General features: G+C 37.6%; 2 protein-coding genes across 3 annotated transcripts in view; one reads left to right on the top strand and one right to left on the bottom strand.

Moving 5' to 3' along the window:
• The window catches only part of LOC140953059 (uncharacterized), a 10,786-nt gene extending 4,191 nt beyond the window's left edge, over window positions 1–6,595 (bottom strand). Inside the window, exons 1-8 of the mRNA XM_073402545.1 lie at window positions 6,550–6,595; window positions 6,408–6,471; window positions 5,125–5,168; window positions 3,802–4,310; window positions 2,767–2,996; window positions 1,975–2,149; window positions 1,293–1,394; window positions 455–676 (exon numbers count right to left, since the gene is read on the bottom strand). Coding sequence (XP_073258646.1) covers window positions 455–676; window positions 1,293–1,394; window positions 1,975–2,149; window positions 2,767–2,996; window positions 3,802–4,310; window positions 5,125–5,168; window positions 6,408–6,471; window positions 6,550–6,569 — 1,366 coding nt within the window. The 5' untranslated portion in view covers window positions 6,570–6,595. The remainder of the gene's footprint in view (window positions 1–454; window positions 677–1,292; window positions 1,395–1,974; window positions 2,150–2,766; window positions 2,997–3,801; window positions 4,311–5,124; window positions 5,169–6,407; window positions 6,472–6,549) is intronic.
• Window positions 6,596–6,675: 80 nt separating this feature from the next.
• The window catches only part of LOC140953051 (mediator of RNA polymerase II transcription subunit 23-like), a 30,108-nt gene continuing 25,276 nt past the window's right edge, over window positions 6,676–11,507 (top strand). For both annotated transcript variants that reach the window (XM_073402535.1, XM_073402534.1), the window contains exons 1-10: window positions 6,676–6,786; window positions 7,150–7,181; window positions 7,659–7,749; window positions 8,579–8,703; window positions 9,186–9,297; window positions 9,558–9,656; window positions 10,381–10,443; window positions 10,787–10,828; window positions 10,968–11,037; window positions 11,317–11,429. In XM_073402535.1, the coding sequence (XP_073258636.1) occupies window positions 6,700–6,786; window positions 7,150–7,181; window positions 7,659–7,749; window positions 8,579–8,703; window positions 9,186–9,297; window positions 9,558–9,656; window positions 10,381–10,443; window positions 10,787–10,828; window positions 10,968–11,037; window positions 11,317–11,429 (834 nt within the window). In that variant the 5' untranslated portion in view covers window positions 6,676–6,699. The remainder of the gene's footprint in view (window positions 6,787–7,149; window positions 7,182–7,658; window positions 7,750–8,578; window positions 8,704–9,185; window positions 9,298–9,557; window positions 9,657–10,380; window positions 10,444–10,786; window positions 10,829–10,967; window positions 11,038–11,316; window positions 11,430–11,507) is intronic.

Raw genomic sequence — 11,507 nt, 5'->3', positions numbered from 1 at the left:
GCATCTTTTTGAAATTGGCTTCTCGTTGACGTGTGGACAGAAGAAAACGGGGGTTTTCGAATACGATAATATCATCATTACATGCGTTGTGAGGGAATCTTTCCTATTTCCTTTAACGTATTTCCCTAAATAATTTTAGCGTTTTCGTAAGGACGGGCGAAAAAGATTAGAACACCCTACGTGTGGACGCGAATTTTTTTCGAAAACGGAGAAAAAATCTTCTTTTTCAAAAAAAAAAAAAAAAAAAATTCAGATACGTGTGGGCGGGTCCTTAGCCTCCCACGCAGGGATGAAGGACGAGCTCCCCTTAAAACGCCTGTGCGGAAGGCTAGCGGGCCCTCAGCCATAAGTAAAAACTGACGAAAGTGATTTGACAAACGTCGTTTGAAGCTTATTCTCAGTTTAAGTAGAACTACATGTAAGTTACAGAGTGCAGTGTATTAAAAAAACTCACGTTGATGGGAGAAGCGCTTATCGCAGAAGTCACACTTGAATTCTTTGACTCCAGTATGCGTCACGTTATGTTTCTTCAGGTAGGATTTCTCTTTAAACGCAGCGTTACATATGGAACATTTGTGAGGCCGTTCGCTTGAGTGAAGGCGCTTGTGTTTCTTAAGGAAGCTGGACGTCAGACAGATCTTTCCACACTCTTCACACTGGTGACACTTTCGACAGTCTGTGGTAAGATTCACAAAACACAGAGTTTCATTAACCGTGATTAACCCTTCCACTCCTAAAGTAAATGGTAGAGTGCGGTATAAAGGTGGTTCTAACTTTTCAATCTGTGGACGAAATCCTGCGGTGTGACCATTTAAATAAAACCTCTCCAGCGGTACTTTCAAATGGCTCTATCCTCCGTAGAGGCTCCCGCTGGGTATCGCTATAAAAATAGCAGTAATCGAGAAAAGCGCGCGGGGGACGATGGGAAGGGGAAAAGACCTTCCCATCGTGCCCCGCGCGCTCTCTTTTTCTTTCTCCCCAGCCTCCCCACAACATAAAGAAGCCTCTGCGGAGGAGAGAGTTCTAATGGTACTATTTGTTTCTGAACATTACACAAAATAAAAATTTGAAATCTTTTGTCTAATTTTGACTTTGGCTACTTCTTGGAGTTGATTGGGCAGGGCAGGCAGGGCAAAGGCATATGGCAAGAAAACGAACTAAACTTTGAACCACCCTACGACCTAAGGACTTCCGTCATTCTCAAACTGATACTTCCAGCTCTGTGTGAGAGAAATTTTTTTCTGCTTTATTTGTACCTTGGCCAGCAGAAAATTAGTCATTTTTCTTTTTACCTGACTTCTCATCAAGATGGTTTCTTAATTCTTGCCACTGGTTAAATTTTATTCTACAACCACGGCAGCCACAGCAGAACTTAGGCCTGTCCATATTACTATCTGTAAACAAAGGTATTATGATAGTGTTTTGACACACATGTATAGTAAAAATGGCATACTATAATAATAATAATTATAACATAATTATGATATTAATATGATACAAAAACACAAAACTGTGCCAAACTCAAGGCTGTGCTTTAAGAATAAGTAAAGGGAGTCCACTGCTCAGTACATGTGAGATTGCCCAGTAAAAAAAAATTGGATCAATTTACATTGCAGGTTTCTTGGAAACTGCCCACCTACCCCTTCCCTAAGTCAACATTAACACTTACTTCTCACTTAGGGCAAAATTTTGACTTACGGGAGGGGTAGGTGGGCAGTTTCCCAGAAAGCTAAATTTATCCAAAAATTTAATGACGAATCTCATTTCCTAGTGGCCCGAGAGCAACAGTAAGGTGCACTGGTGCCAGGTAGTACTGGCGGCTATGACACAGGTACTTTGGCAGCATATTATGAGAACCAGGCTTTAGAGTACATACAGTGAGCTACAAGATCTCTCTCAGCAATGCCAGCATATGAACCTCTCAAAGAAATGCTATTTAGCACAGATAAATCCATTTAAAACAAATGCCACTACCTTTTTTGGTACATTCAGCAGTGTGATTAGTTAGCTCATCCACTGTCTTGAAAATCAGACCACAGTTTGAACATGCCTGTACACACAGGTCATCAATGTCTCTAACACCTGAGCCTGTGTTTAGCACATTGTCCACATCTATGTTCAGTTCACTTTCAGAGTTTTCGTCATTTTTCTTCAAAAGAAAGTGTGAGAGAGATAATTCACTATTAACTTTTTTTGATAATTTTTGCTACTTAGAGTTAATATTTTGCAAATAAAAAATTTCTTTGGAGGAAACAGGACAAGAGCCTGTCATTTTGATAAAGCTTACCCGAAAGCTTAAGAAAAACAAAAAAAGATAGGACTCGATTGGTTAACCCTAGAAACCCTTACAGCATGTATTATTTCACCATAAAATATAACTGCTTAAGGTAATCTCCTTGTTTTCCACTGCGCATCATCCACTGCTCATAACATTGTGACACCAAAGGAAGCAAGGATTTTTTTGCCGGCTGCCTGAAGATATGTAAGAAAGAGTGGTTTTGTTGTCCAAGCGTTTTTAATCATGATAGTAATAACTTCTCTGGTTTAAATTTGTTGGGCTTGAAACTGCCCCAGTTCCTCAATGCAAAATGATCATTATTTTTAAACTTAAAATTGCCCCTTCGTCATCTTTTTGCAATGAAACGAGCATGGTGAGCCCCTTTTGTAGTGTTTATATTTACTTGTTATTTTTAAGGTGAAAAATTCTGAATAGCACAAGTTGCATTATTTTTATATAAATGATAACAGTGTAAAAGCTTCTCCTACCTTTTTAGTATGGTTTCGTGTAGTTTGTTCATTCTTTGTTTTGCTTTTGCTTTTTTGGTGTGATTTTAAGTCTTCATCACTATCTGAAATGTCCTCTGGAACATAAGATGAGTCAGACATTGCTTCATCTTGATCACTGGAAGAGTCATCACATAGATCACTTGTTGATACTTCATCTGCTTCGGCTGATGATTCTTCTTCGTTTTCACTGTTATCTACCACAGCACATTCTGGCAATGTAATAATAAGTCAACGAAATTTCAACTCTAAGTTCCTGGAGTAAAAACTCCCCTCCCAAACGTAACATGTAGAGTAAATACTAACTCATAAATCCAAAAGGCAATATATAGATTTAGCCAGAGCTAAAAGCGAAGCTCCCGTTTATGCATTTTAAATTTGCTGCAGACAATGGACTTGAAACTATTGAAAAGACCACAAATCTATATTAAACTTTACGGGAAACCATATGACTGAAAAACATAAACGTTAGCCCGTGATCAACAAAAAGCTAACAACTGGTCAGCAGAAAACTTAAAAAAAAAACATGTGACCTTGATGAGTTGGCACCTGAGCCCACGATATGGTCTTATGACACTGATCAGTGGATACCCTGTTTTGACACCTGTCAATTGACCATAATATGGATGTTTATTATCAGGTTAAACACAGGTTACAGGCTTCCACACTAGCTAGAAAATTTGACATTAGACATTGGTTTGCCTGTGGTGCGGACGGACGGGTGGAGGAGCGTATGGTCACGCCATTACCAAAATTTCTCGGATGGATAGATTACCAAATTTTCTTAGGTATGGAGCTCCACTCGCGCGAGAAGCATACATGTGGAGCTCTGCTATCAAATTACCCAGCCCGAGAAAACAGCTGATAGTTTGCAATGCCACCTACTGGTTTCCACTTGAAATGATGTCTAGAAAACAAATGAAGAAATTCCACACTGATAATGCCAGGCTGTTCAAGGTTTGTGTCGGCTCAAACAGGAGGCGGGGGAACAATTTTAAGTCCTGGCTGTTCCCTTACCTAAATCATGGGATTCTTTGATGTGTTGAGTGACATCTTCACACATCACAGAGCAGAAAGGGCATGCAGCTTTATCAACATCTGCCATGACAGGGGCATGATTCACGAATGCATCTATGTCAATAGCCAAGTCGTTCTCTGACCCACTGTCACTAGGTTTGTTTACTTTCTTTGATTTATTTAGCACTTTTAACTTGCCACTCTTCCTTTTTGTTGGTTTCTTGGTCTTGTTTTTAAAACTTTTTGACTCTGGTTTCTGTTGTTCTTTGAGGGTTTGCTTCTTGCGTGCATTCCTTTTTCCTGTTCTGATGCAAGAATAAGCTCTTGGTAAACTTGCAGTAGCACCTGAGTCAGCCTTCCATGCCACTTCTTTCATGAGGTTGCTGGAATTGACACGTTCATTTTCAACATTTTCAACATCAATTTCATCATCTGAGAACTCATCAGAATCTGATCTTGATGAAGCTTCTTTGTAGACCTTCTTAACATCTTTTCCTTTCCTTTGTTTCCTGGCACAAAGATCACAAAGATAAAGGCAAGATGATTTCTTAGAAATATTATCTGAATTAAGGTTAATAGGGCTCTTTGCAGCTAGTCATTTACAAGGTACACAAACCGCCAGGCTGGAGAGCAAGGGATGCACTGGGACAAGACAAACAAAAGGCATACATCATTAAGCCTTTAAGCGCTAATAGTGACCAACAACAATTTTCTCCTAATAATATCCATACATATCCATGATCTTTCATCAAATTCCCTCAACTAATTCTTACAGGAAATGTATGGAGATCAGTTTGGAGAATTTGTATATGGATATGGTAATTTCCTTTGTTTGTCTCCTCCCAGTGTTTCCCTTGCTCTCCAGTATGGCAGATTTGTACCACGTGAATGACTGGCTGCAAAGGGCCTATTCCAGGGAGATCCTTCTGGTTTTAAGAAAGGACTTGAGTAATAACATTCACAAGGTTGTAAATATGTGTAACAACTCACTTACATTAATTTTACAATTAATATTCTTCAAAATCAGCTATACAACTTGGTCCAAAATGAGTGTAAGTGGCCATTTTGCATGTAATCAAAAGTTCTAAAATTACAGAATGTTTGGCAGCATGCAGGTTCTTTTTGCAATTAAGGCAAATTTCAATCCAAAAGAATAGAATAAAAAAAAAATTTAGATTTTTAAAAAGAATGCCAGCTATTACACTTTTAAACATGAACTCATGTGTAACCTACTGCTAAGGCATGTACAAACATTGATTTCACTATGTCCTGTAAAACACACAAAAAAATCCCTGTTCTATAGGGTACGATTGAAAGTCATACCTTTTTACATTGGAGACTTCAGAACTCACATCTTCGTCCTCATCCTAAAAATAATTAAAGGAATTGAAAGGTTGACTTAGAGGAGACACATTTAGAGATCAACTTCAAGGTTAAACAGCCTACTTCTTTATCAAAAGTTTACTGTCGATTTTAAGCATGCTTATCTCCCTGGGCAATTGCAAGTCTTGTGTCCCCACGGTTGGGAATTTGTCCCATTTTCACCCAATTTATCTTAAAATTTTGCACAAAGCTTTCCAAAATGGCCTTGCCAAGGCCTTTTCTTTGCAATACAGAGCTTGCCTCTACATCTACTTCTCTATCTTTACCACTGCCTAGTGTTCAATAAGGATGATATTAGTCTGTGAACTGCCAAGTAGAGTGGGGCAAAAAGAAAAATTGGCAAGAGAAGCAAGTTGAGCAAGGCCTTCCCCGCTAGCAGAGGTCTCTCACGACGAGGCAAAAATGAGAGAAAGGAAAGAGACCCTTCTCTCATTTTTGCCTCGTCGTGAGAGACCTCTGCTAGCAGGGAAAGCAAGGCCTGGGGGAGACTAAAAGGTGAGGGAGCCTATAGAATTTGTTTTGATGCCACCCATCCATGATACCAGATTCACATATCATGATCTGATTGGTAGATCGCTGACTGTTGACACTTGAGCAATGAATACCCATGAAAAATACCCGCATGTGCGAGAATGTTATTGAAGCCAATCCATTCAACCCCTAACCCTGAGACTACCTCGTCTCGGCTCCCCTGAAAGTTGGGGCGGTAGTGCCAAATTTTTTTGGGTACCAATGTGTTTTCACATTGGTAATTACGAGTGCCACGCCCAAAAGTTACCAGGATGGTACTAAAAATTTGGGGTGATGTACCAATATTTTGCGTGTGTAAATGGGGTTTAAGTTACTATTGTGAGAAATCGATAAACAAACCCTTCATGAGGGCAGCATGTTTCTAAATCGGAAATATTTTGTATAAATATTAAAAAAAAATTATTGGATTCAGCATTTGGATGCATCTGTCTATTTCAGTTTCTTTATATCATACTCAGCCTGTCTTAAAAGCTCATTTTCGGGGGCGTTTTATCAGATTCTAGGGTTGTGCTCAATGTCGAAAAATTAATCGAGGTACGAATGTCTTAAATCAACAGAGGAGGAAGTAGAACTCCACTCAGTTTGGGATTAATACCCAAGTTAATTCTTATACCAAATGAAGGCGCATTATTAAAATAACACAATGCAGAGTTCCATAACACAATGCAATTGTAGTTCACATGGATACTGACCGGTACAGGGCTTTTTCTCTCGCACTGTTCGGAGAGCTTCTCGATTATTGAGTGAAGCTTCAACCTAAAGGATTTGATAAAAGGTTCAATACAAGTTGATCCAGCATTTATTCATTATTTATCGCCAGAAAAACGAACTTACCCGCGTCGCTTAGTCGCCATAATAATGTGACTTTATGTGCTTTCAATGCATACGTCAAGTGCATCGCTTGGAGAGTACCTTGTCCCAAGTCTACCTCAGCCGAAGCGAATGCAGCAGCCTGGGTACAATATTTTTCCAACATGGCGCCAGATGTGTGAAGAAGAGCTCCACTTAAAGGAAGTGTTGATCATGGAGAACCACAAGGCCAAACTGCTGCATCTTTTAGAAGATGCACTGGTATGATTATTTTTATCTTATTTTATTTCTTTCTTTGTTGCTCCCATTTGAGTTACAGTAACACGATGTGCGGAAGCGTTCCAGGAAGTTTCGGTTTTTGATTCCCTTATTGAGTTATTCTCACAACGTTACAGAGTTGCTGGACGATCTGGATGTGTTTGTATTCCCAGTTGAAACTGTTAACGTAAGCCGCAGTAGCAATCCAGACGGCGGCGAATGCAGTTTAAAATAGAGTTGATGCTTTTCAACACAAAAAATAATATTGTATTCTTATAACCTAGCTAGTTCAATTGCTTATTGCTATGTGGCTGGATAGTTCTCAGCATCATAATCGATCATCTTAATCTCCTTCTCTTTTTTTAGGGGATTGAAGCCATTGAGACTGCATTCTGTGGGTATGTATGATTCGTTTATTATTTACTATATTCAACATCCCTTAAAAAAGTTAGTTAAGACCATTTACTACTAGCTATCTGGCGAAAAAAAAAAACACCAAAAACATTGTTTTTGGCACTGCACTGGCTTAAATTAGGAAAACTGTCGGCCAACTGTTGAAAATTCGTCAGCTGGCAGTTGGCCATTTGTTGGCCCACTGTTGGCTGCTTATCGGCTATTTGTCCACCAACTTATTTCCCTTCATTCTCACTACTGTCCCTTTTTGGCTTCACCAGGTTTTTGCGATGATGTATTTCTAGTTATTATAATGTCACAAGGAGTACATGTTCAAGGAACATGGACGAGGGGTGAATGTGTTATAAGACACAAAAGGAACTGGAAATGTTTTTGCTTCTAACACCTAAAGCACCTAAATGACCAAATCAAGGGTGAAGAAATCATGAAACACTTTAACAGTTGAAGCATTTTGTCTTTAGGATGATTGTTCACAATGACGGTGATGACGATAAAGATGTCAAGGAGCTTTTTCAACAAGTATTTAAACCATTCTGGGCTGGTGTTCCTGTGGTAAGAGTATTCATTAACATCAAAATAATGTAAATATATCAATGTACCATGTTTTCGTGCAAAGAATTGGTGATTTTACCTCACAACCCAGATTAGCTTTATCTTGGTGTAGAGTCCACTTTAAATATCAAGAATAGTAAGAAACGTAGGTCTATAACAGGAAAATGTTTTGAAGCAAGAGATTATTAACCTACAGTTGTAATACCTTTTGTTTAAACTCACAAAATTGCTGCCTAGTGAGCTCTGTTGGAGGAGCACTGGTTTGCTGAGCAGGAGGTCATGACTTCAAACCTCAGTAGGATTATCAACCAGCATCATAGTCTCACTAACTTGAGGGCCTTTAGCCTCACCCTGTGACCCTAGCCTGAAAAAAACAGCTGATATTTTGTGATGCCACCAACGGTTTCCCTGTAAAATGATGTCTGCTCAGAGTAGTGACACATCATCAGTATGGAATTTCTCCACTTGTTCCTCTGATGTCACTTTGTGGGGGAGATGTTGGTGACATCACAAAGTTAATGCTGGGTGTTTTTTCAGGCTAATGTTACCCTCTTTTATTGTTATTATTTGTATTAGTATTAGTAGTAGTATTGTCAGAAAATTCTACTAATTCTTAATATGTAACTGAAGGTACATGAAGGACTGAATTGAAATGACATAAATCAATCTAACATACTGTTGGTGCTGTTTTATTGAGCCATAGAAGGCTCATTCTCTTAACTGAAGCTTTTTGGTCTCTTAAATGGAAATTATTCCTTCCATGATGACTAGTTTTCTTTGCAATGGCTGTTATTCAGTGATTGTGAATTTTTGTCTTTTGCTACTGTAGGATGCTAGAGAGCAACTACTTCTTGATTTTGTTGGATTCATCTACAATGAAAATAATCCCAGGAGAATTGACCTGGCTTTTGGTTTACTTGGAAGTTTAGTTGAAACCTCATTGCTTCCTTCCAGGTAGTAACAACATCAGATTTTTAACATATTACTCATTGAGCAGCTTTAAGTACTAAAATGGAAATTCTGTGTAGATCTTCCTTAATGTCTTAATTTTTTCATTTTTATAGAGAAATAGACTAGGAAGAAGTTGTGAAAACCAATCCAAATTCTTTTGGGGAGATCCATTCCGTATTTTTCAAATACAGTAGATGCTTTCACCACATGAACATGTTCTTTGAGGATTTTTTTTTTCAGGAGTTTTTGCAGTCTCTTTAAATAGAGAGTATTATTTCACTGAAGGATTTAACCTTTATCCACTCATCTGATACCAATCCGTTAACATATTCAATTTATACAAATGTAGTGCATAAGGTTAATCTTCTGAGCCATTTCTCTGTAGTTTGCAAAAGAAATAAAATAAATAATAATAATAATTACTGGCACATCATCACCCTTACATGTTTAGGGCAAGACTGAATGAATTTCCACTTTGTGGTTAGGTTGGTGTGTGATGCAATTCTTAAAACACCTCATTTGAGTTTTCACAAAGAGGTGATGTGGTGCAAGTCTTTTCAGCTTCTTTTGAAGATCGTTGGTGGAGTTGATTACAAGGTGAAGAAAAGTTAAAGCCCTCTTTTGTTTAGTTACTGTATTTATTGATTTATTTTTTTGTTTAGTTACTGTATTTATTGATTTATTTAATTTCCAAACTGCCTTTGTTTGCCTTTGTTCTGAAAAGGACTTAACAATACACTTCATAAGTTTGGCAGATTATTAGTACTAGAGTTATTGCAGCAGATGCATAAATTATTTTTTGTGGATCCAAATGTGAATTTCTCTGAAATTAGAATAATTTTTATTTTGTGCCGTAGAGTTGTCGTGACATTCTCAGTTTGGTGTTCCAAAGATTTCATACCATTCCAGCTTCTTCTGATGCTGCATACACAGACCGTATACAGGCCTGTGTCAAGGTACCCTAAGTTAATAATGCTTTGTAAGCTTCTTGGAAAATTCAGCATTTAACTCACTTCCAAATTCCAGATTGACCTTTGTTACATGGACACTTATAAATTAAACAAGTTCTTCAGACGTTCTAACTGTTTTGTGGGTATAATGAAAATTAAAGAAAGTTTTACAATACAATAAATATTTTAAAACATAGTTAATGGAATGTGACACTATTGGCCTAGTGGGACATCTCTTTGTGATGTACTCTAGACCTGTCACTGTATCATTGTTGGAGTTCATCAGTAGTTAAACGTACATTGAAGTATTTGTCACCTCTCCATGGAGGCAAATTAGTACACTTTCTCTGAATGCCTGAACTGGTGAATGCTACATTTATGTCTCCTTTGCTGTGATACATCATTTATTGTAAGTATAGTACAATCCTAGATGTATGGCTGCTGCTGCAGCACAGTTGTTGTGTTGTGTTGTTGGCCTAGGCTTCAGCTTGTAGTGTCAGGAAGTGAGGCTTTAAAATGGTCCCACAAAGGAAGTTAACAGTCATGCCAATCGCCAAGCAGTGTCTCCCCATTTAATGCCAAATGTGTGTAGTTGTCCTTTCTTTAGTTGCTCTACATTTTCTTTATTGCTTGGGCTTTTAGTTACTTGCAATAGAACATTAATTTACATATTTAAATATTTATAAAGTGCACGCACGTTCTAGATCATTTCCTTTCTTTTTGTTTGCAGATTGTCCGCTATATTCTAGACCGAAATGCTTGTCTTTTGCCTGCCTACTTTGTTGTTAATGAGGTATGAGGCATCATAAAATACTATAAGATTAATATCCTCTGTTGTTCAATCAAGAATAGTTGATGCAGATATTATTACACATTTTTCCCTTTAAGCCCCAATAACCACATACAAATTCTCCAAACTGATCTCCTTACATTTCTTTGGGGAATTTGTGGAGAGAATGTGATTAAAGATCAGAGCATTGTCTCTTAAGTTATCATTCTATTAATTCTGCTAACCTTTTCTTTTGGTCATGTATTGATATCGTTAGGAGAAAATTGATGTTGTTCACTCATGGGACTTAAAGGGTTGTTCTACTAAAAGTTGATCTACACTTGTTATGCTTCTTTTCTCTTTGCAGATTTACAAGAATTTTCCTAAAGGAAAAGTCAAACCTCACTGGGTATGTGCTTAAAGTTTCAACACATTCTTATGCCGGTTATCAGTATACTTGTATTCCAGATTTACCTGTATTCCAGATGACAAGACACTGTTCTTCCTTGCCATAACATTAATTTAGTCTTTTGTAATTTGTTTGATAGGCAATTGCAAAACTACTTTCAGATTTTACAGAATCATTTAGACCACTTGCAAACATTGTGTCTGTCACAGGTAAATTATAATAATTAAAATTATAAATAGGTAAAAAAAAAAATCCCTGTCCATGGCCTCCTTATAAGTACTGCAACAATGGAATTGCTATTGCACATCTCAAGGACTATGTTATTATATATATTGTACATGTATATAGTGTTCAAAATTTGCTTAAAATGATTAGACTGTGCCATTACCTTTTCATTTATTTAGAAATTCATAAATTTTCTTTGTGTTCATTTAAATATACATTTAACCAGCCAAATAATTATTATACATGTACTTATCTCACCACAGGCCGACCATCTCTTCTTCCTGTGATTGGGCATCCTGGTTCTTCAATTTCTGTGTGGAAATTGGACCCTAACTCTCTCAGTTTCCCTCTGAAAGGACTACTGCCATATGACAAAGTATGCCTTGCAGTGTTACTGATCACATTAAAGTTTAGTTTTTTGTAAGAGTTCATCCAAAACCAAACTTTCAAATGA

Source organism: Porites lutea, chromosome 11 (assembly GCF_958299795.1).
Source record: "Porites lutea chromosome 11, jaPorLute2.1, whole genome shotgun sequence".
Lineage (NCBI taxonomy): Eukaryota > Metazoa > Cnidaria > Anthozoa > Scleractinia > Poritidae > Porites > Porites lutea.
Note: the sequence above shows the minus strand (reverse complement) of the source record. Positions and strands in the feature narration are given on the sequence as shown.